The sequence below is a fragment of the Periplaneta americana genome, chromosome 15 (genome assembly GCF_040183065.1).
Source record: "Periplaneta americana isolate PAMFEO1 chromosome 15, P.americana_PAMFEO1_priV1, whole genome shotgun sequence".
NCBI classification, from domain to species: Eukaryota; Metazoa; Arthropoda; class Insecta; order Blattodea; family Blattidae; genus Periplaneta; species Periplaneta americana.
The window spans coordinates 122,099,880-122,126,188 of record NC_091131.1 but is presented as its reverse complement, the minus strand read 5'-3'; the positions used below and the strand labels follow the sequence as shown (position 1 = coordinate 122,126,188).

The window sequence follows — 26,309 nt, the reverse complement described above, 5'->3', positions numbered from 1 at the left end:
ATTGGTTGACAAAAATGCAAGACATTATTGGTGTCGAGAAAATTAGCATTTACCTACAGGGACACATCTTTGTCAACTATTTAATTTATACAGATACCAATGAAGAAATTCGAGAGAAACAGCAAGAGAAAGGGGAGAATTCCGAACAAATTTCAACTTGACATTGATCACCGTAAGTCCCACTTAATAAACTATTAATTATACTGTAATCAACAAATTTCATTTATTAATCCGTACTTAAATAAGTAGTTTTGAAAATATGACTTATTATTTAACAAAATAAACGTAGATGAATAAAATAGTTAATCAAGTAATTATAAACAAATACATGAGCATAAAAAGGAAGCATAGTGCATTCCACTTATTATCAGTTACTTTCAAAATCTTACCCAATGATTGTCCCATTTATTCATCACAAAAGCAGGACCCAAAGTTCTGGCAGGGTTCATGGAAGGCATCTGCAATCAAAGGAGAAATATATTGTTAATATGAGAATATTATATTATCCTTTTATTTTATTTCTACACACCCAAAACGACCACTAAACCTACGGACGCTTTTCTGTGCTACAGGAAAGTAATGCAAACTATTTCACTGATCATTGAAAGTGTACACATTAGCTTTACACATTCATATTCCTAGTCTATGAAATATGAAGGAAAGGAAAAAGCGAAGTAACTAAGAGAAAAAGAAATTCCGAAATCGAACAATAGAGAATTACAGCTCGTCCAAGTCAAGTCTGCGAGTGGGGATATCGGGATGAAATGTAGAGGCAAAACACAGTTGCCACATAGGTCACTTGACGCTCAGATTTCAACGTGTGCACATCGTTTAAAATACACTACGGAGCGCACGCATTTGTTGTCCTTGTCTTCAGATAAAGGCAACAGTTACGCTGCCTCCCCCCTCATGCAACTTTCTCTCCTACGCCCACGCTTGCCAATCAGAACGCCAAACCTCACTGTCAAGCAGAAGTAGAAGTACAGTCTATTTCAAAGCGTCTTAAATTGTTACCGCTCTATGAACTGAAGCACAGTAGGAAAACTTTGCTGTCATATGAGACTGTACTGGTCTCCTCTCGTTACCGCCTCCTTTCCCTACAGAACTGTCTCCAACTTCCCCTCTCGGCTCGCAGACTTAACTTGGTCGAGCTGTAAGTCATATGGGCTAGAGGATGCATCTAGTAAACCGCGAGCTGACGTATAGTTGGCGGATAAAGGAGAGCGCTCACTTATTTAGACCTGACAGTCGCCGGCAGTGTGCGCCTGGGTCAGGGGAGTCCATTAAGTTACGACAATGGGTGTTCGAGTTAGTCAGTCTATTGCATTCAGAGCGATCGGATGTCACATGTGCGGTAGAGCGTTGTGTTTCCAGTACAGTTAAGCTGTACTGCATTCCTTTACCGATCGTTCGCTCTTATCTCTACTCCGGAACTCCCCCCACTACTCCTATTACTTCCCCTCTTTCGCATCGCTGAGCTGTCAGGACTAAATAATCGGTCTGTACCAGAAGAGATTCGCTCGGCGCTTTCGAAATTTCATTCTTTACACTATTTTAAATTGAACATCGCTCACTTGGCCATATCGCCTCTGTCCGCATGACTGGATTCCGTCAAGAATTCTGGCCAGAGAAATTTAGACGAATTTCCGTATGGGACCAAGATGGAAATAAAGAAAGCCATGACAGTATATCGACTGCAAGGCCTCCAATCGCGGTAATATTGAAGGCATAAATGAAACGAATGATGCGAAGCATTTTTGTTATTTCTTCTTCTAAAGATAATGTAATTAAAAATACATACATCCTCCCCAGAGTTACTCATTTCAGATTTAGTCCAGAACACAAGGAAATAATGTTCTTGCTCTATCGGTAAATAACAACACTCTTAGTTGATCAATTCGGAAATGCAGAAAAGTGTGCGATACTATAATAACAATCCGAATGCGCAGAACGAATCCGTTCCCGTAAGTGAGCGCGTGCCTTGGACCGTTAACGGTATCAAAACAAAATACTGACAATATTGTTCCATAGGCCTAAACCCTCATTTTCACTAAGCTCCAGTCCATATGACTTAGTTCTCTATTGTTAGATTTTGGAATCTTGTGAACCAGACCTGAAATCTTCTCAACGGACACTACTATACTCAGTGGCATTCTTAACTTTTAGTGCCTAACATTCAAGTCTAGTAACTAATAAAATAATTATCTGACAAAACTTTTTTTTGGAAACATGCTGTCAATGCCATTTCAGTTATCACGTGATCTTATGTCATCATCATATCAATTATAGATAGACCTACATGGATTTGAACCATTGGTTGATCCGCTCTGGTCTCAATTGTCCAAAAGCAGTTTTAGAGCTTTTCCTTGTTGTGATGTTCCTTTAATACTTTTAAGAAAAACGTATGTTGGTGACATTTTAATAGGGCCATGCATTCTACTCCGTAGATTAACTGGTTCTTAGTATCGTGTTTCTTAGCAAACCAATTGCCAGTCTTGCTGGAGTAAAAGCTATACCATCAAAGACTACAAAATAAATGTGATTTATGCATGACGGAGCACCAGCCCATTTCCATAATAGAGTCATCTAACACGAGTATTTAATTTTCGATGGATTGGCAGGGGAGGTCCTGTACCATGGCCTGTTCGTTCCCCAGATCTTAATTCCTTGGACTTTTGGCTATGGGGATACTTAAGGCCTTAGTTTATGCAGCATCCATTGAAAACTTCAAACGCTACAGGAGCGTGTCTTCAACGCCTGTAGTGCATCAGAGATCAACCAGAGCATCGAGCAGAAGGACGTGTTATGACAATGGAAGTTACAACGAGCATCTGCTATTAACAAGTAAGTTATAATATCTCGGAAGATATTAACTTCAGTTCATGTTTATTACACTTTTTTTTACTTGTTTTGACGAGTTCTACCATCTTTTAAAATATATCTTTTAAACATCCTGTATTAAAATTGTTACTTATATATTTTTATTTTCATAGGATAGTAAGCATTTTAGATATTTAAATGAGGTCCTTTGTTCAATAATTTTATTATTTCTTATTCGACTATGTCCCTTAAAAGCCATTGTGTTTTATTTCTTGGTTGACATTTTCATTCCATATTCTTCTATCATTTATCTCCTTCTTCTTCTTCTTCTTCTTCTTCTTCTTCTTCTTCCCTTCAAGTATTAGGCCAAATGGCCTGTTACGATCTCACAGCTGAATTTTCAATCCAGCGCTTCTTTGGACGACCGAGAGATCTCTTCCCGTTTGGAAGATAGTGGAGCATGCCTTTTGGGATTCTATCTCTATGCATGCGATGCAGATGATTTATCCAGTCGTTCTGATAATGTTTTACGTGATTAATTATAGGTTCTAGTTGTAATTCTTCCTTTACATCTTCATTGCGTTTGTGATCTCATTTCGTATATCCCGCTGTATATCTCATAAATTTCATTTCATTAGCAGTTATTCTGCTTTCGTCTTTCTTCCTCAACGTCCATGCCTCACTGCCGTAACAAAGTACAGGTCTCGCCAAGGTCTTGTAAAGGCGAATTCGAGTATGCCTTTGTACTAGGGAAGGTTTCATAATGGTGTTAATATTATTCCCATTGTTTTGGTGTATTTAGAAATTTTCTGTGAGATGTCTACTTCATCGAAAAAAAGATAATGTGTCTCCGAGATATGTAAAATAATTAATTTATCCTTTCTAATATTTTTGAATCTAAACATATTCTATATAACTATTTGATCATCTACAAATGATTTTATACCGTGATTTCGTTTTATTTTAATTTCAGTGAATTCTTGCGCCCATTTCTCAATTATTTCATTCAGATAAGTATTGAAAAATGTTGGTAAAATACTGTAACCTTGACTTACTCCTCTATCAAGTTCAGACAATTTTGAATTAAATTTTACTTTATTTTGATTGTTAGTGTAAATATTTTTGATGATATTTAGCAGTTTACTTTGTACATTTTAGTTTAAGGATAAAAAAACAGTTTATTTTTTTGTAGATGCAGAATGTTTTTTCATGATCTAAAAATAAAATATGAGTTTAGAAATTAAACACTTTTTTTTCTCTGCTCATCGTTTTCTATTAATATTTTAAGACAAAGAGTGATCTTATGTAAGAAACAAAAATTATTAAAAAGAGAATGATTCGAGCAAATGTCCTGTAAAGAGCCATTTTTGTTTTTTCTTCAATAGATGCCCATTAATTTTTGAAAAGGTTACTGCATTTCATGTGCATCATTCTTAGTTGAATTGGCTCGTATAGGGGTATAGTGAATGTGAACGCAATCCACTCACAATGACAAACTCATTCCTAAATCGCTTGCTTGGTATCAAAAATGCTGTTAAATACAGGGCGGAAGGGGATCGATGCACCAAAATTTAAGAGATGATTCTATATGTCAAATACAGCAAAACTTTTATTACATTTTTCCTTCGATGAAACACCGTTAAAGAGGAAAAAAAAAAAGTCTTTGTCCAATGTTTGCAGCGGTAACGGCCCAAGAGAAATGACTGATTGCTGTACAAGCAGATAGGTAAACATAATCTGAATGTTACTATCTTGAGTTTTTTTTTTTTTTTTTGCAAATTAAGCCGTTTAGCTATGAATTTAAATTTAATAATTGCGAAAATTGTAAAAACAAATCTTGCAACGTAGCGCACAGTCGCGTGCGTGTGACTGTGTACAGCATAGGGGGAGGGGAATTTAAGGGATGGCCGCGATTGCTAGAGTTATTGCAGTAGCCGTGATGTTTCAAAATGTTTAATAGAAACATAACGACTTCCTCTAAAACGGTGAATGTTAGAAAAAAACCTTATTTAGATTTTTCAAACCTCTCCTCATGATCTATTACCAGATTCATTTTGGTGCAGTGATTACCTTTCACCCTGTATAAGTCTATTACAGCGAATATCTCATTGATTATTTGTAGCATCACAATACTTATTTTTATTTTATTTTAGTAGGTTATTTTACGACGCTTTATCAACAGCTTAGGTTATTTAGCGTCTGGATGAGATGAAGGTGATAATGCCGGTGAAATGAGTCTGGGGTCCAGCACCGAAAGTTACCCATCATACGGGGTTGAGGGAAAACTCCGGAAAAAACCTCAACCAGGTAACTTGCCCCAACCGGGAACCGAACCCGGGCCACCTAGTTTCGCGGCCAGATGCGCTAACCGTTATCAATATGTTATTATACGAAATATAAGTAAAAGTGAAAACAAAAATAAAAACTAAAAAAAAGAAAACAGGAAGAGAGGAGTGTGCAAGACAAGAAAAAAGAAGAAGGAAGAAAGAATTATCTATTGGACTTGGACTGTCGTTCGTGCACTTCTTCTCAAATGCCAGATAAAAATTCTGGAATGTTTCCAGAATCGTCAAGAGAGGATGGGGGGAGGACAAGATTGCTGGCTTTCAGTACTCAATACAAGTTCGCTTAAGTTGAAAGCACACATCCCATCACGTGGGTGACATTACGTAAGAGCGATTTAACTACAAATAACTGTAGCAACTTCGTGCCTACAATTTCCGTAAAGTTTAACATGTAGCTTACAGTCCACACACTTGCATACAAATAATTCGATAAAATATTTAAATGTACGTGAAAAGTTCCATATAAGTCTTAGAGATAAATCGATTTCCATATGCTCAGAAAATGGATACATATATGGGTCGAGATATTAGATGCAATTGAATTACTTATCAGAAACTTCACTGTTGAGATGAAGCCGACTCAGTGTGAGCGGAATAGCAATAACAAATTTTATATGTCTTTCCTTATATGTATGACCAGCAGCAGATATCCATAAACTTCTGCTCTTCGATACTGTTGCTACGTGTCTAGAATACAGCGGAAGTGATGTAGGTGCGGTAGAGATAACTCATCCTTCACTTCAGATACTCGTAATATAGCCTAATATGTTACAGGGGAATCGACTAACAGTCTGTTTTGGCTTCAGTCGAGCACTTTTGAAATGCCGTGCAACATTTCTTTGGTCTTCCGGTTAATAACTATGTATTTTTTAAAAAATGTTATTCAATCTATAAAACACTAATGTTCTTAAATTAAAACGTTAAAAGTGTTAACAATTAAAAAAAGGTAATAAACCTTAATGACAGACGGGCCCGTTTCAACACCAGTGTGGTGTCTCCCAGCACGGTGTCATCATCACTGTCCTTCGAACTACTGCAGCTCCAGCTGATCTTGATTTTCGGCGATTGCTTTCGTTAGTGGTAGGGGTGTGTTGTTCTTATGGTGGCGGGGGTTGTTTGTATGTCGTGTATTATGACATGGAATAGTGTATTATCTGTATTGAATTATAATTATGTATTAAGTACATGCTGTGGATATGTTATTGTGTACTTGTATATTTCGTATCTTTCTAATATGTTTATGTGGACTTTTTGGTGTGATGTGTAATATTTTCATATGTTTATATGTTGAATAATTTCGAGGGAAAAATTGTTCCGAGGCCGGGTATCGAAACCGGGACCTTTGGTTAAACGTACCAACGCTCTACCAACTGAGCTACCCGGGAAATATACCAGATACCGATCCAATTTTTCCCTCTATATCCACAGACCTCAAAGTGGGCTGACAGCCGTCAAGCAACCAACAGTGAGTGTACACTAACTCTGTGCGACTTATATTGTGGTTTTCTGTTAACGAACAGTGACGTGTATTATGCAAATCAAGCTTTCAAGTATAAATCTCTGTAAAGTTGATTTGAATAATTTCAGGGAAAAATTGTTCCGGGGCCGGGTATCGAACCCGGGTACGTTCGTTATTGTAATTGTTGTTAGTATGTTCTGCGTAATATGATGTGATGTATGGTTTAGTTTTTTCTTTAATGTGCTCACTGTATCTTCCAAATCTGTCCTATGTAAAAATCTGGACAGCTATTGCATTTTAATTTGTAAACCCCAGTTGAATTATCTACAAATCATAAAAATGGCGAAATGGACAGCGAATTTTGGGATCACACACTTCAATTACACGTGTGGTTTTTGAAGTTCTTTTTGATCAGAATTGGGTTGTGCTATATTAAAAACACACTTCTGTGGTAACGAAATTTGCCATTTTCTCACATGAAATTTTTATACCGATAGCAGAAAGATTAAATAAGAAATTCGTTTGTCATCAAACTGTACTCGCTGGGTCATATTTATAACAATATTAAGTGTCTTGTATTGAATTACTATTTCAGTAATTTCTGCTTTCTCAGGCACAGTGTTCCTCTAATATGCAGAAAAGAAAAGAGAGAACTTCTTCGAGTGCAGTTGGGCGTTTAAAGATGCCACCAAACTGCACACGATGAAGTTATACAAACTATACCTCATGGTGTAGTAATACTTTGTTTAATGACGCTTTCAACTGCAGAAGCCTTCAGCCTCGAAATTCATCGTGGCCGAGAAATGGCTGAAAAATTTTGCTTGAAGCCCTCTATAACCATGCACCTGACAGCTTTGCGTAATGTTGGTAGCGAAAAAAAAACGATATTGCCACAATGACCACTACACAACAGCTGACCAGCCATACGCACCAATTCTGACGCTTGAGTAAAGCTACGCCTTTACCCATGAGTTATCATTCTCCGAACGACGTCTGTAAGAAGGGAGAGCTACTGCGTAACAACAGACACCATCGTACCCGTACAGCAATTGCCAACCTGTTAAGAAACAGAGGATGGGAATTACAGGAGGAGATTCATTATGTGTCTGAAGACGATTCTATAGAAGAGTCGATATAATTGCCATCAATAGAAGAACCCAGAAAGCGATGGTCTTAGACCCTACGATTTGCTTTGAACGAGACACGAATCAAGCACTGCAGATAAATGATGACAAGCGAGCTAAATATGTACCTTGTCTTCCATACCTCAGTCAAAAAATATGGCATTTCGCTTTACAACTGGGATGTTACAGGCTTACTATTTGGAGCGAAGGGTTGTTTACCAAAATTTACATGTAATATCCTTAAATCCTTTAAAATTCCCTTTTATGGGGTTCAGAAGATTGTAATGGAAATTCTGAAGGCCTCTCTTCAAATTCTCCACTATCATCTATATGTTAACACGTAAATTTTTGTTTTAATGTACAAATCGAATCATTATTTTCCTCGTTTCATTTCCCTTTATCTTTTATGTTTGTTAATTCCGGATCCCAGTGGTCAATCTCACCTGAGGACGGATGATTTAAAATAAATCTTAGTAGTAGTTGCGACATTCCATAGCAGAGCTACAAATTATTTGTACCGCAACGTGTAGATTTTTTTTTTTTAATTTTACCACTGCCACAGAATGAATAAATCTACATTTGTCCACGCACATTCCTTCACCTTCATCAACATCTCGCTTTTTACTGACCAAGCAGGAGAGTCAGAGGAAAACACGCTGTTACGAACTGGGACTTTTGTCATGGCACTTGTACACAGAATAACGTATTTTAGAGAAAAATTATTAAATATATTTTTTTTGTTTGTACTATAATGTAGATTTTGAATCTGAAACGAATTTTTATTCCATTGCTTATTATGCTGTTTGCGAAAGTATTTACCTGTTGAGCGTTACTTACTGACCAGACTTGCAGAGAATAATTACATGTCATTGTAGATGACTTAACTCGTATGTAAAGATTACACTGCATCATCTTTTACATTGAGGAAGTACCAAAGTGCGACAATGGAAAAAATTAATTGTATAAAATGAAATATTTACCTAGTGAAATCTCACTTTGAAAAGTGCCGGTTGCACTACGATTTCAATACGATATTGTGCATACAAGACATCAGAACTATAAACCACGTACTATGTAGGAACAATTTACATATGTGCATACGACCATTAATAAAACGTATTAAAACATTCTAAGTTAAAACCATATAAATTATTTGTAATTAATATGACTAAGGAAATTGTATTCACATTAACATGTATACTATAATAAAATACAAATAAATTGAATAATTAAAGGAAGAAAATTTCATCTAAATAAGAGGACTCGGGGAAGGATGCAAGAATACTTGTAGCATTACCGCGCTGAATGGCGATACCAACGCGCTGATGTAGATATTGACTGCTTTGAGGGTCTCCAGAAAGCTGCACTAAACTTCTGCCTATGGTGGAGATGAGAGCTTTGGCTTCACTACACCATGATCCAAACGTTTCAACCGCAAAAGGGACAAAAATATAATTATCTGCAAGATGTTTATATTTATAGTTTTACTGACAGCGGCACTTTCTGCTGCAGATCCTGGTGTCTTAGAGGTTGAAGACAGATGAGAAGGGGCCAGTGTAACCACACATGTGGAATCCCAAATTAAGGATTTGCCTACACGCCACGGGACTAGAGTCAGACCAACGGGTCTCTTGCCGTCTGAACGGCTGATCCCGGAAGGTTCTAAGATGGATGGAACCCCTGAGGATGCTAATGCTCTTTTAATGATGTCACTGACGAGAGAGACACCCCTTACTCATGACACAACTTAAGGCATGGTGGCCGTAAGAATCTACAATATTGCCACAGATACATTTATGAATGTGACAGATTTTGCAACCGAGGCGTAAAGCCACGGAAACTTTAAAGGATCTGGGATCCATAAGGGTACCGATGTTAGGGGAAGGAATTGCTTGAAGCCAAGATCCTGAAACATTTCGTTGGAGAGCCAAAAAATGAGCACGATCTGTATCTGAAGAAAATGATGACTGAAGGGACTCCTTAACAAGAGAGATTAGTATTTCATCCCAATTCTTTTGAACCGCTGGAAAAGACGGAGGATCAGAGTTATTGAAAACCTCACCCCATCGAACTAAAGCCCCTGTACAAAAGGGATCTGAACCGAATCACTGTATAAAAGGGGAAAAATAGATTTGGTTCGGTCTAAAACCTCGTGCGCAGAAGCTAAAAATGCCGGCGTACAAATATCACTCTGCTTTACAGGGAGCCTTACCTGAGAGACTAGATTTGTATAATATATACGTCACTGTGTACGTTAACAGAAAACCACAATTCCAAGTCACACAGAGAATGTGTGCACTCGATGTGGGTGTCTGGCGGTTCGTCAGCCCACGCGAGTTGTGTGGATATAGAGGGAAAAGTTGAGTTCCCGGGTAGCTCAGTTGGAAAGAGCGCTGGTACGTTCAACCAGAGGTCCCGGGATCGATACCCGGTCCCAGAACAATTTTTCCCTTGAAATTATTCAAATCTGCTTTACAGGGAGCCTTACCTGAGAGTCTAGATTTGCATAATATATACGTCACTGTGTACGTTAACAGAAACCCACAATTCCAAGTCACACAGAGAATGTGTGCACTCAATGTGGGTCTCTGGCGGTTCGTCAGCCCACGCGAATTGTGTGGATATAGAGGGAAAAGTTGAGACGGTGTCGGGTGGAGTTCCCGGGTAGCTCAGTTGGAAAGAGCGCTGGTACGTTCAACCAGAGGTCCCGGGATCGATACCCGGCCCCGGAACAATTTTTCCCTTGAAATTATTCAAATACCACTCAATTTTCTAATACCTAACCCACCAAATTTAATAGGTAGAGAAGCTTGAATCCAACTGCAATCACTAAGAGAAATATTAAGTAAAATTTCTAAGTAATGACGTATCATATTGTCAGCTTGACAGAGGAAAGATGGAAACAACCATATAGGGGTAGTCCGCAAAAAGTAGTTAAATTTTGGAATGAATAAACAATTTTTAAGGAGAAAGGAAGATATGTGGGGATTAAGGGGGACTAACCTGTCAAGCAAAGTTTTCAAACGAAGCAATTTCTGCTCCGCAATATCTTGAACTGTATCTAAGAAAATAGGGATACCTAGAATGGTTAAATCAGATTTAGAAATCAGTTTAATACCAGGATGGTGTCAGATGTGGGGTGTAGATTAGAGTGTATTAACCCTTAAATTGGCAAAACTTCATTTCTCACACTAATTTATTAAATCGTGTCGGACTGTAAAAAAAAAACAACTATCACAATGTCCATATTTTATATGTTGTACAATATTATAGTATTGTGAAATGTTAATTGTCATCTTCATCGTCTTTGCTGTTGAAACAATAGGCTCCTGGTGTAAAGAAGCAAAAGACCTGGTTACCGAAATTGGTAGAAGTTTGGTGACTGTTACTGGAGATCCTCATTGCACCCAAGAAAATAGGAATAGCCATCCAACGTGGAGACGCAGCCAGCATTTTGGGAACCTTTACAGAAGCCACTTCTCTGAATGAATTTTTTTTATTTGAATATCTAATGTGATTGCAGTTTTCTTTTCTTAATTTTTATGTTCTTTAAATAACGATATAATTTTATACAGTTATTGGAATTATTTCCTTAAATTGAAATCAAGTAATAGTGAAGTGAGAAAAACTCAATTTTATACCAACAAACGTTGATATCATACCCCAAAATGGGAGTTGAACAATATTGTGAATTGAATTGAATTTTGTACACACAAAAACGGTTTGTAATTTCTGCCTAATATAACATCAGTGCATTTTCCTACCAATTTTTCTCCATTGTTTTATTAATTATAGCATATAGCCTATTAACCTGTTGTATCCTATAGGATACTTTGCGAATTTAAGGGTTAAATTTCCTCGTGACTTCTTTGAAAGCCCACTTTACAGATTTATGACTTCCTACACAAACTCTCACCATCTTCCAATAGACATCCTGTGCAGTTGCCACATTCCTAGCGACCCTCGACCGCTCAGTGACTTCACTTCAGTTTATTCATATATATGACAACTCTCCCTCCGCGTTGAGATGAGGGGAAGATGCCAGTTTTTCTAAACGAGGGTGTGATTGGTTATTATTAGCCGAAGACAAGATTCTGTCGCAGTAAAAAATACATTATGACAATCAATCAGTAGGATACGGTAGATGGTCTGTCGGCAAAGTCTTTTCTGTGAAACTGCACTCGAGAAAACTGAACGAACTATACGCACGCGGTAATAGCAAACCAGCATAACAGCGCTCCGCGTAACAGCAGCAGCTGATATAAAATGTTACATTCTGATTATTTCAGAAGACTACCGCGCAGTGTTCTCAGTCTCTTTAATGGGAAGTGTTGCCAAGTCAAATAGCAACTATCAAATGCATAGTTACAACGGCTTGAGTATATGAGAGACAGAGTGCCTTTACGTGTCGTAAATCTATGACATGGGACAGATAGCTACACTTTTCTCCTGAAGGAAGCCATACTAAGAATTGCAACGCCCTTTAAAATCTATCATCCTCAGCTGGGTTTGGAACCGCGAAACTCTGATCCAAGTCTTAGCATACTACTAGTAACTTTCAGACTAACGTCGTGCATTACAGGTGTTATGTTCGATTCAAGCTTGTCGAGTTTGACGAACTTTGCTTCCGAGCTGTAGATCTGTAATGTTCGTTCGGACTTGCATCTTCAAGTTCACTGACCTCCCCTCCGTCCCTCTCTTCATGTTTTAGCTGGCTAAGAATTATAGAACAAATCTAGTGAAGTTTTATATATTTGGGTAAATACAGATAATTTTCATTACAACATTATGATTAAACTTTCACATAAATATACATACATAAATAAATTACAATATATTTTTAAATACATTATTATTTTGTTGAGTATGCCGAAGTTTGATATTTACTGAGTTCGCTCCGCGGGAGGAAACCTGTTATGTTTGTTATGAAAATATTTACTGTCCTCCTCTCCCATCCCTTCATGTTTTAAAAAGCTTAAGGACCTGAGAACATATCTTACGATTAATTCTTCATATGAAATAAAACGAAATTTGTAATGTCTCGGTTTCCTCTCTCATGTTTGAATATTGCACGATACCTAGTAGTCGGTACTATGAACATATGCATGTTTAAAAATATGTTTTGTTTGATTTACTTATACGTACATTTATATGAATGATTAATCATATTAATAACAACAAAAATTAGCTGTACTCGTTACTTTGCGTAACTTCGCAAGATAAGCGCCTGACATCCTTATGCAGCTAAAGCATAAAGGGGTAGGAGGGGAATAGTTAAGAGAAAGGCACCGAACATAAGGAAGGGGAAAGGTGCTAGAGAGACTCCGCAAATATGAACCGAATATAAGCCGTCTTATCGGTTTTTAACGAACTCTTATTTTAGTTTACATGTTTCACTTCTGCGTATCGTTGGATGCCTATGGAGTAGGGCGAAGTTTGTAATATCTTGATATCCCCTCTCGTGTTCCAACATTGCACGACACTATCACAGACCACAGAGGAAGAAAACGTCGTACCGAAATATTAAGATTAAGGTGAAGAGCCGAACAAATCAAGAACTTAATCTCTGAGAAAAGAGCGAGAGAGAAAGAGAGAGAGAGAGAGAACCATACCTTTGCTTACGATTTACTCCTTTCAGGTTTCAGTTTTAAAATATGGATAATACGAGTATTATTGTCATCTAAAGATAACACAATAATTGTTCATGTGAATAATGTTTATAGTTAGAGTTGACGGCAATTCGGAAGGCGGTAGTCTGCTAGCGTTTGCGTCGAGAGAGACAGATAGAGAGAGCAAGGCAACATACAACATTGTCACATCGTACTTCACGCGCACGTGCAATACAAATAGCGCAGGAGAGAATTTAAATTCTCAAAAGACAATAATGACCTTAGCCGTTGATTACTGTAAGCATGACACCAAACAAACCCTCTTCCCTTCACTAATAATATTCTTTGCACGGTTCTCAATACCACACCACATGCTTCTGCAGTCGTTTCTTGTGCATTGGCAACGTTGCAGCCAACATCAAGATGGCCGGCAGCGTTCTGTTCGTCAACGTTTTTAAAATAATTATATACCTTAAACACTATTTTCCGCGCCTGCCTGTGCAATACTTGTCTTTTTACAGTCTCTTTTTCCATTTATTTATCTTACACACACAGTAAATGTTAGTTTTACTTATTCAATGTACTGAAACACTCACATGTGAACAAACGAACTCGAGAAGTACTTGTTATAGACTGATTCCCATTGGTTCTACTGTACAAGCTTGTGACGTCACATACCAGAAATGCTACGGCGCATATAGCAGCTGACCGCCTTCTGAAATGCCGTCTAGTATAGTGAATACGAAATTAATATTAGGGGACAATTTTTGTATTGTTATTTAGATAAAACCGTCATTTCATCTTAATCCCACTATAATTTTGAGAATCATAAATATGAAAAGGATCTGTTCCTCTTTTTACGAGTACATACTTCGCCTAGTTATTAATTATTCTTATATCACCGTATCAGCGGAACAGATATCCGGCTGCCTGAACATATATTTCATACAAATCATATTTTGTCATGGTCGTTCTCGGTGGTCTAACCTTGCACACCATTGGATCTGACCGAGGTTCGCGGGTTTAATTCCTGTACAGAACGAAGTACTTTAAAGAACGAAGAAATTTTTAGCATGGATTTCTGCGGGTGGAAAGTAAAGCTGGGATCTCGTGTCGTAGATCTGTACTTACTTACTTTTGGCTTTTAAGGAACTCGGAGGTCCATTGCCGCCCTCACATAAGCTCGCCATCGGTCCCTATCCTGTGCAAGATTAATCCAGTCTCTACCATCATATCCCACCTTCCTCAAATCCATTTTAATATTATCCTTCCATCTACGTCTCGGCCTCCCCAAAGGTCTTTTCCCCTCTGGCCCCCAACTATATGGATTTATGGATTCGCTCATACGTGCTACATGCCCTGCCCATCTCAAACATCTGGATTTAATATTCGTAATTATGACAGGTTAAGAATACAATGCGTGCATTTCTCCTGTAACTTCATCCCTCTTAGCCCCAAATATTTTCTTAAGTACCTTATTCTCGAACACTCTTAGTCTCTGTAAAGTAGGATCGTTTCTATGCATCGGCAGCTAAAGCAGAGACTACCGCACGCTGAGCGGTTGTCTTCTGAAGTAAGACGGTTTCCCAACCTTTTCTGTCCACTCGAGGGATGGGGTAATATCTGTTTCCGCTTTCTGAGACAAACATAGATGTTGCCAATTCTCCCCTGAATGCTAACATTAATTGCAGTCTTTCCTACATGTTCAAACAATTCACACGTGTTTTTGTTCTCCGTTTGAAAGTCTTCTGTAATTATTATTACAATAATTATTTTGTGAAGTATATTGTAAATTACTTAGTCTTTTTACAACTCCAAGATAGCAATGATAGGTGAGCAGCAATGTTAAAGACATAATGAACTTTATGAGGCACAATAATATTACCGTGCCTAGCCCCATACCCATCAAGGCAGTTACGTTGCAGGAAATCAAATCAGCTAATGTTAGTAAGAAATATGCAGTGGAGGAGCTCGCAGCCTCATATGGACACGAAGTGTTACGACTTCCTCTGTACCACTGTATTCGAAATCTAAACCCTTTCGAGATGATCTGGGCCAAACTAAAATCATACGTTAGGAAAAACAATGTTACTCCGAGTCTGAGTGCTAGTGTGTGTCAGCTTCTGCGTGATGGAGCTGCAACAATCGGTCCTCATAATTGGTCCTCCTTTGTTCAACATGCAATTAAAATGAGAGAGAATTACATGAAGCACGACAGGGACAGCAACGAAGAGAGATTTGTGATTCACTTAGGAGTGAGTCGAATAGACGTCAGAGAAGTAAAATACTGTCATATTTTATTTCATATACTTGAGTTTCACTGAGTATGTGGACACGCAAAAGAAATTCACATTCACTTTATTATTATTATTATTATTATTATTATTATTATTATTATTATTATTGATAATTTATATATAATATAATATAAATATATTAGTTTGAAGAAGTTGATCGTACAATGGCTCTATGACGGTTCTTTATAATACAGTAACTCAAAATTATCCATTCATTAATTCGCGATTGATTGAATGACTGAACAGTTTGTGGTATAGAAATAAATATATGATTGTTTCATACCTACGTAGCGAAGTCAATGTAAAATGTGACAACTGCGCGCCTAGAAATTTCTGCACGCGTCCGGTAGGCCGTGCGACAAAGTTCTTCTAGCAACAAAAGAGACCGACGAGGGATGCATTGAAAAATCCTACACAAAAGAAACTATGTATTTCATTTAGTAGATGGTCTTGACGTCATTGCCAGATTTTCCTAGCGGCTTGTTTGCACGCCACTGAAACAGCTATGTAAAGCTTCCACGTAGAAAAGGGAGACAGAGAAGGAAAGACACGAGGGAGAAAAATTACTGCAGTAGCACTATATGGAAATGTATGTAGTTACCAGCGGGAACTTCTGTGGCTAGAGAACGCTGTGGTACCAATTTCCAACATTAAAGAGGACCTGACGGTAAAAATTATGGCGGGAACATTTCATATAAAATTAAGTAATGGTGCAACAACAGTGAATAAATATGGCCTCAATTCTCAGAGAGTGCAACTTATTTTTCAACTCCCTGAACATGCACACTTTATCATGGCTGGCTGGCTGACGTTTTGAGAGCCGGACCCGGGATGGAAGCTTGCACTTACGCTCAAAGTGCCCATTGTGCGCTCTATGTGCGATGATTGTTTAAATATGACAAGTGGTCTGGATGGTATTCGTGAATCCGACGCTGGCAGGCGGACCGTTCTGCCTCAGCCATGACAGCGTTAGATTCCATTCCCAGACGAGCCCCAAGGTCAAGGCCATAGTACCTTATATCCTGATCAGCATATAACATCCGTCATACACCCAAGCATTCCACCCCAGACTACGTAGAACAACTGCAGATGATGTATGAAATAAGGTGAAGGTGGAGTGTATTAGTGGAATGAAAGAGGAGGAAGCTAAAGTATCTCGAGAAGCCATCTACAATGTTTCCTTTATGTAATACAAATTGCATCACAATGAGGTCTGGAATCGAACACGAATCACTTACATGGGGAAACAGGGCACCAAAGCTGAGCCACAAACGCTACTCTAGAGAATATTTTTCGATGCTTGAAATTTAATGAAAACCAATAGTATAAATAGTGGAATTCGATTTCACTGTACTTTCCTTTCGTCCACTTCCTCGGGCCTCTCCCATCCTCGGGCTATATTCTCGACCTCACTTATCTTCTGCTGCTCTCTCGCACTCCCTCTGCCCTCCGCCAGCTTCCTCGTTCTCTCCAAAATCCGCCTGCTTCCTCGCTCTCTCGCCATTCCCAGCCTGCTCCCTCGCCCTCTCGCCAACCTCCGCCTACTTCCTCGCCCTCTCCTCAACCTCCGCCTACTTCCTCGCTCTCTCCTCAACCTCCGCCTGCTTCCTCGCTCTCTCGCCATTCCCAGCCTGCTCCCTCGCCCTCTCGCCAACCTCCGCCTGCTCCCTCGCCCTCTCGCCAACCTCCGCCTACTTCCTCGCTCTCTCCTCAACCTCCGCCTGCTTCCTCGCTCTCTCGCCATTCCCAGCCTGCTCCCTCGCCCTCTCGCCAACCTCCGCCTGCTCCCTCGCCCTCTCGCCAACCTCCGCCTACTTCCTCGCTCTCTCCTCAACCTCCGCCTGCTCCCTCACCCTCTCGCCAACCTCCGCCTACTTCCTCGCTCTCTCCTCAACCTCCGCCTGCTTCCTCGCTCTCTCCCCAATCTCCGCCAGCCTCCTCGCCTTCTCGTTAGCAACCGCCTGCTTCCTCGCTCTCTCCCCATTCCCCGCCTGCTCCCTCACCCTCTCGTTAACCTCCACTTACTTCCTCGCTCTCTCCTCAAACTCCACCCGTTTTGAACCTCCGCCAGCTTCTTCGCCCTCTCGCTAGCAACCGCCTGCTTCCTCGCTCTCTTCTCATTCCCCGCCTGCTCCCTGGCTCTCTCGTCAACCTCAACCTGCTTCCTCGCTCTCTCCCCAACCTCCGGCTGCTTCCTCGCTCACTCCACATTCCCCGCCTGCTCCCTCGCCAACTTCTGCCTACTTTCTCGCTACCTCTCTAACCTCCGCCTGCTTTCTCGCTCTCTCCCCACTCTCCGTCTGCTTCCTCGCCCACTCCCAAATCCCCGCCTGCTTCCTCAACCTCTCTCCAACTTTCGCCTGCTAACTGGCTCTCTCCCAATACCCCGCCTGCTTATTCACATTTTCCCCATTCTCCGTCTGTTCCTTCGCCTACTCCTCCCTATTTCCTGATGCTCTCCTCCTTCGCCTCACTTTCTCGGCTTCTGCCAATCCGTCTTAGCCGTCGTCTATTCCTTCATCTACTTCATAGTATTTCTTCCTGCCTAATCCGTCGCCTGCTCGTCTTCTTTGTCTTTCACTTCATCCATTTCGTCGCCTTTCCCGTCTGAGTCTTCTGTTTCTTCATTTATCCTTCCACTTCTTCACTTTCTTATCACATTTTCCATTCTTTGTTTCTTTCTACATATACTGCTCGAGCTAAATACGAGCACAAAATATTAAGAAATTGATAAATGGCTTATATTTTATATTCCTCTCCTTACCAGTTCTGGAGAGTAATAATTCTGTCGTAACTATATATGCGTGAAATGGAATGTTAAGATGAGGAATGCAAAGAAATTGCACTTGAAAGAAGATATTATTTACCTTACGTTATTTTTTGCTAGTGTTGCTCTACTGAACGTAAATATTATCAAGCTTTTCATGTGATTGTACAGCTCTGTAGTATTTCAAAACGACATGCATTTAGCCATGTCAAAAACAGGTCTGTGTAGCAGAGGAACTGTACCGCTGAAAGGTTTCTTTCCTTAGATGTTTCAATTTGTAGTCAAAGTCCTTCAGACGACAAAGACATACTGCTTTATCAGCACTCTCAGCTGCAGAAGCACAAGATGGAAACTTTTGCGCACTTACACGGGCAGTAAAATTATGGGTACCATAATCGAATTGTAATAATAGAACTGTGTAATTATCTGTACAATAACGGTGACACGTATATTCTCATAAAAGAAAGGACATCGGTTCTTATTTCAAATTCTGCGCACCGCTACCCCAATCTATTTGACTTCTCGTTTTAAAAATTTATTTGCATATCATCAGTTAAGTTCCAGGTCTCATCATAACAATTTAGTCATTATACCCTACTACAAAACGTCTTTATATTCTTCATCCTAACAGTTTCAGTTGCTAAAACTTGGAACTCGTAAGGAGTGATGTAAGGGGTTGTTGGACAATAACTTAATTTAGGTCAAAATTACATAAATTCTTACTTAACAGATTAATTACTGATTAATATTTGTTACTTATAATGAAACTAACATCTGTCCACTCTTATTATTACCATTAATTTCTTTAAATAGAATACAAAACCTTTAATGGTAAAATTTCATTACATTAATATTCTCATTATATCAATACTCTATATTTTATATTTATATTTTTTTCCCCTATAACATAGTTCTAGTAAACTTATATTAAATTAATTCTCATCTTTTACTAGCTATCTCAACTTAATTATAATTGACTGAATTAAATTAGCTCATTAATTAAGATATTACTTTATCTTCTAGGTTTATCTAAGTTTAAATAAACATGTACTAGTCGTTAGAACTTAGCTGAAGAATATTGCTGGAGAATCTTTTAAGTGTAGTGTAAATATTCGTAATTTAAATATGTATTGTATTGATTAGGCTGGTTGAGTGGAAGAGAAGGCCTTATGGCCTTAACTCTGCCAGCGAAAATAAAACATTCTATTCTATTCTAACATACTCGTATATAAATTATTGAACATCTGAAAGCTTATAAGTTGATTGCCACAGAAATATGGCAGGGTAGAAGAAGATGCGCAATGTTATCCCAAGAGCTAGAGCGTAGAATTTTCTCGCAGTAAATATGTGTTCAAATCTTAGTCGGATTTGTATTGGACAAGTACGGTTTTGGACTGAATTTCTGAGAGTACTTGCGTTTCACTTTCACAAAATATCACATTAAAATTTCGCATTATTAAGGTTTAATCTGTAACGTCGGACAAATGAATAGGACATTAACTTGCTTCCTTCCTATGATCTATTTTAACGGCCACAATTTATATTTTCTCACACGATCAAACTACTTTAGGAACCGTAACTAAATAAATTAACGACCTATTAAAAGCACGTTTTCCTACACACAGTACCTACCCTACGTAAACAAAATTATAAATTAATATTAATGCAAATTGCCAGAATATGAGAACCCTGTTACTTATACTTGTCTGTGCAACAGAAGTGTCGGAGAAGTTGCCGCCTGTCACGGCGATTTATACGAGTAGAGAGAAGGAAGCTCTTCGAATAATAAATTTTCCTACAGGCTCATTTTTTCCAATTGTTCGAGTTCCAAGTTCCTTTATGGATCGAAGGAGAATAGAATTTAAAAGCACGAAGTAAGGAAAAGGCGGTCTGTCGCCAAGCGCTTTCTACAGAAAAGTTATATGCGCTCTAACATATAGCGACTAGACATTTATTATTATTATTATTATTATTATTTATTATTATTACTACTACTATTTACGTGTGGCTTTTAGAGAACCCGGAGGTTCATTGCCGCCCTCACACAAGCCCACCATCGGTCCTATTATTATTATTATTATCATTATTATTATTATTATTATTATTATTATTATTATTATTATTATTATTATTAGAAAATGAGAAAAAGAATAGCATTTACAACCACACATCCGAGTCCTTTCGTCCTTTCCATCCTTACTGTGACTTAAGACAAGTTGTTGGAGTGGTCACCACAACGAAATACCAACGTTTAACACAGTATAGGAAAACATAAGACAAACACAGATCCAATTGCTATAGAATAAGGTAGGCCTAAAGTCTTCCGTTTCCTGCAGGGAATTTCATCCTGATATAGCCTACTGAAGCGACAGCCTCGCTCCCAGAACAATAACTGCATATCATTATTACATTATATGAAACGTCTCTTCAAAGTTAACTATGATTTTCAAACATTACACTATATGAACTATCTCTTCAGAGCAAAATTTGGTTTCCAAACATTAATCAAACAATCAATTACATCAAAAATGAGCGACAAATATACACACTTAAATTAAGACTTCATTAGCATATTTTAAACGGCGGTGCGAATAACATTTGAAGTGGCCTTCGTGAAACAGATTTTGTTCAGAAGCTGGTGCTGACGTGCATGATAAAACGTAATTATCTGTGACAAATACAGTTTCCATATTGTTCAAAGTTACTGAATTCATTCAATGAACTGGATATTAGCGAAATCAAATAATAAATATGAGAGCTAAATAGATGACTGCATTTACAAACAAACTTTGACTGCGACTTTTTTTTAACTTGCATATGTAACTGACACATGGTATTGAGTCGCAGAATGATGTGCACATCATATGAAGTCCAGTAGAGTTTTATTATTGACCTTTTGTAACCAGAGATAACTTAAAACAATTTACTGAATTTATGCTTTGTACGAAATAATAATTGTAATAATATGAAATAGTAATAAACAATTATACTGCGTCCAGAAACAAGTGATAAATGTAATAAGTAGATACCATATACATGGATGCCAAGACCTCCCCTGTACCTACATACTATGAAGAAGAGTTTCTTCTTTTTTACTTAATAGGCCTTTGGCCTGTTGGATCCAAATTAAGAGTCCTGCCATCTCTTCTATGGTCTACCTGGTGGTGTTTGTCCTTGAGGAGATGCGAGCAATCCTGTTGGTCGACATTCTTATTATGTATTGATCCCATTTGTTTCGTCTTCTTATTACACATTGTCCAATATCTTGCATGTAACAGTCGGCCTCGGTAGCGCAGTCGGTATAGCGCTGCTTTCTGTGCTCGAGATTGCGGGTTCGATAACGGCCCAGGTCGATGGCATTTAAGTGTGCTTAAATGCGACAGACTCATGTCAGTAGATTTACTGGCATGTAAAAGAACTCCTGCGGGACAAAATTCCGGCACACCGGCGACGCAGATATAACTTCTGCAGTTGCGAGCGTCGTTAAATAAACCATATATTTTTTTGTATGTAACAAGTGTAATATCGTTACTTCACATTCTAATCAGCCTTGATTTTCCTGCTACTTACTCATTTCTGAACTTTCCATAAGTTGTTTTTTTCCGTTGTAGCCTATCTGCTATTGTTTCATCAACATAAATAAAGATGGCTTCACTACAGCTTTATAAATCATGGATTTCACTTCATTTCACTTATTTCTCCATAGTTCATCATTTAAATGTTCAGGAATTATGACTGCTTTAGTAACTTGCTTCCTGACTTCCTAATTCCACTCTCAAGTATTTAATTGACAATATTACCTGTTCTATGCTTTTAACATTGAATTCCAATCTGCATAATAAAGAATATCAACTTGAAGTCATACTTTTAGTTTCATTGTGTAATATTTTTCATGTTATATTTTTCACAACTGAGGCGGAACTGGTAACAGAAGTACAATACCAAAATATTTTACCAATAATGAATTGATGAAGGAAGATAGGCTTCATCTGGCATTTCCCACAATTTAACGAACACAATGTGTCTCCCAATTTACAAAATAAAAACGCAGTATTTTGTACTGGAATACAGGGTGGAAGTGAAGTAATCCTGCAGATTGAAAGGGACGATAGGATACACTTAAATCAATAGAAAATCTACAGGCCTATTACGTTTCATGATTAAATGCACGGATAATTAGAAAATTTAGTTGGAAGTTTCAGCAGTCTCGTAACATCGTCACTAGAACAGTAGTCTTTTCCTTCGTAATACAGATGTAAGAGGTCAACGAACTCGGGTCTGACTCTGTGCGTGAACCTCCCTCTCTCGCTACGACGTTGTAATCTGTTCGCATAGTTCAATAGTTCAGTGGCTTGAAATAGTTGTTTTTAAATTAAAGTTACACGAAAACCGTTCACGCTATTTAAATACGCCAGAGGGATAAATGATTCTTTATTAGATTTTCTATCGATAGGGACAAAAAATCTTTATCATACTCATAATAGTTACCGAATAAGAGGGTGTTAAACATTAAGGAAAAAAAAAACATTTCTTTTTGAGAAAACTATGGACATTACAGTTTTTTGTTACATACGACATGAGCTATTCGCTCTGAAAATCTGCAGGGTTATTTCACTTCCACTGTGTATAATTAATAATGTCTTATAAATCACAAAAAAGTACACAAACAGCATTGCGGTATCCAACAACACAATGTATCTGAAACGGAAGGCGAGACACAAATAACCAAAACTTTAAGTACTGGAGTAACAGACCCAAAACCAAGGAGGGGTACTTGTGGTTTAACAGCAATGAATCGGCTACTTGAGTGATTTCAGAAGACTTTCACAGAAACAGAAACAAAACTTACACTCAAAATTATGTCATACCATTAACACAAAAATTAGTATCGTTACAAGAAAATATAAACATATCAGCATTAATATATACGTCAGGAATTACACAAAGAGACAAAAATTATGGTAGCTGGGTCTATTCTGAACGAAAGACACAACGATCCTATAGAACCAAATGGTGCAGACAGACATCGGTGGTAAACAAGAAAATCGGACTCTTCACGTTAATTCACTACAAGCACCTTTAGATAGTAATGTAGTAAAACAAAGATAAAATAGCACCGACTAATGACCCGCGCTTTAGGAATCAGTTCTATGTGCCATTTTGAGCATAAAATGTAATTTGAACATGGGTACGATCATCATTAATTTGAAAGTTATTCGTAAAAATCCAAATATAATACTGTGAATCAGGCTTTGGAGTTGCTTATATCGTAATATAACCATTGAAACGTAAACAAAACGGAGGGTTGCACTGTGACGTGAAGTATGGGGAGAAGGGGAAGATATGTCTGGTGATTATCAGGTGCGCTCATCAGGGACAGCCGTGACGAGGTACGGAACGCTACACGCACCATTCACATCCGGGGACTCGATGTCATAAAAAGTATATTTGCAAAGTTTGAGAACTGTAACAAGCTTATATAAAAACATGCATTTGCAGGGATATTCGAGCTCTAATTATTACTATTATTATACACGACATTTTATTCAGACACAAATAAAGAACATACTGAAGATGGATTCTACGTTTTGGAGAAATTGTCTCCGTCTGAATCAATTTCATAAAAATGTGTGAAACAAGCAAGAAGATAATATGACTTGGTGGCCTGCCAGGACTTCAGAGAAACAACTAAAGATTTTTCTTGGCTGGTCGTGACCGCGGTTGAATCTCTCACAGTAAACGTTTCAGTAAATTTGAGCGAGGTGAAAATTATAGCGTTATCTAATCCAACACATTAAATAGAAGAAAACGTTTCAACAGGCAAAGAGGCGTTGAATGTTCAATATTTTAAATGTTTCTATTAAATGAGCATTTTGCACTTTGTATACTAGTTAAAATACAATAGAAATGCATATAATTATAATTCTAAGCACAGAGGAATCTTCTTTTACACAGAAAAAGCAAATTTGAAAGAATCGATATGAACACTCTCAATGAACGAATATAATCGGAAATCTCAAACACTCTGTCCACTTACATACAGCATGTATTGAGCGGACTTACATGGAGCTGTATATTTGCCGACAAAGCCATATCCTGCAATCTGTTACGAAGGATGCAACTGTTTCAGAAGTGGGAGCAGATTCGCGTTGTCATCAAACAATGAGCGCTTGCCCGTGTGTGATCTATAGGCCTACAATGCTCCATACAATATTATAGATATCCAATGTACATGTGGAGGGATCGTGGATTCTTTTGGACATCATTCCTTAAGCTGTGCCCGAAGTAAAGATCGTATTCCTAGACATTCTGCTATTAACATCATCATCAGTAGATCTTTAACTTTTTGTGACATTCCAACTCTTCTTGAACCATCTGGTAACAGTCGGTCGGATGGTAAACGACCTGACGACTTGACATTAATTCCTTGGTCCAAAGGTAAATCACTCATCTGGGATTTTACATGTATGGACACATTAGCCCTTTCCCATTTAAAATCTTCACTCAATTGTGTTGGATGTGCTGCTGCATCCGCTTATCCTATTAAACGACGTAAATATGAACATTTAACATCAAACTACATTTTCGTCGCTTTTGCAGTTGAGACCTTTGGTCCGTGGTGTAGAGACGCTAAAGATCTACTGACCCAAATTGGTAAATGCCTACTGTCCTGTACCGGCGATCCTAGATGTATCAATTTCCTTCGTCAACGCATTGGAATTGCAGTTCAGCAAAGGAATGCTATCTCCATCCTGGGACCATTTCCTAACTCCATTTCGATGGATAAGATCTTTCTCATATAATTCCTTCCTCTTTAAACAATATTCTATAATTTGTTCTTTTTATCATATTTCAACTCACACTAACGGCTTTTCTTTATATAGACCAATTCGCAGCTACCCTCCATATCCATCTGGAGGTCGCACAGTGGGGTATTTGCCTGATGTAGCTGACCAAAATTATTTGTGTTATTTTATTGATTTCAGGTATTCTATGACAATTGAACTGTATTTTCTTTTACTAAATCAATATAAAAAATCTATGACTTTATGTTGAGGTGAAGTTCTCCGCAGAATGAACATACTGTATAGCAACTTCATTTGCTACAGCGGAGTCCCATTGAAATGTAAGTCACCTCTGTTTTCTTGCCTGCATACTAATTTTGTTTCCTCTCAACAAACCTGAGCCGAAGACACAAGTTTGCTTAGTATTTACTTTCCTTGTATTATCAAGAAAGTTATACTGAAGACAGTCTGCAGAGATTTCTTCCATAATAATCATCAGAATATATTTCAAATTTAAATTCCAATTGGTGATTCTCTCCGCAACAGTTTTAAATAGCCATTTGTATGCCGGCTGTCTGTCTTCCGCAAGAAACACCTGTGCTTCCGGAATGTCGAGACGCCGGCCGCCTGCCTGCCTGTTTCATTAATGCCAGCTCGCTCCGTCGAACCTTTTGTTTATTCATCTCCTGCACAAGCTCCGGTCGGGTTAGCCACTTAGCTTCACCGCCAGCCGCGTCTTGTCCTATTCTGTGCCCTCAATTTAATACAAAGCAAGAGGATATATTTTATGTAAGTCCTAATTCCATTTATCTTGTTGCTGTTTCCAAGATACGAATTGTAAACACACTTTAAGGATACTGCAAAGATACTGCATGACTTTTTCTACACTATTCTACTGCGATGGCTGTGCGGTCACACCTTCAGCCCGTCATGCAAGCGCTCCGGGTTCGAGTACCAGTCACTCTTTGGATTATTCATCGAAAAATCCATAGTGACATTTGTGGCAGTCAAGGTCGCAATTGGGATTTTTCTAGGGGTTCTCCCGTTTCCATCTACATAAATTCGTCAACATCTCTTCGTCATCATTGCATAGTATTCCCCGA

General features: G+C 38.3%; 1 protein-coding gene across 2 annotated transcripts in view; it reads right to left on the bottom strand.

Annotated features, from left to right (window-relative positions):
- The window catches only part of LOC138715310 (neurogenic protein big brain-like), a 458,428-nt gene that overhangs the window by 24,455 nt on the left and 407,664 nt on the right, over nt 1–26,309 (bottom strand). For both annotated transcript variants that reach the window (XM_069848091.1, XM_069848092.1), the window contains exon 4: nt 390–458. In XM_069848091.1, coding sequence (XP_069704192.1) covers nt 390–458 — 69 coding nt within the window. The remainder of the gene's footprint in view (nt 1–389; nt 459–26,309) is intronic.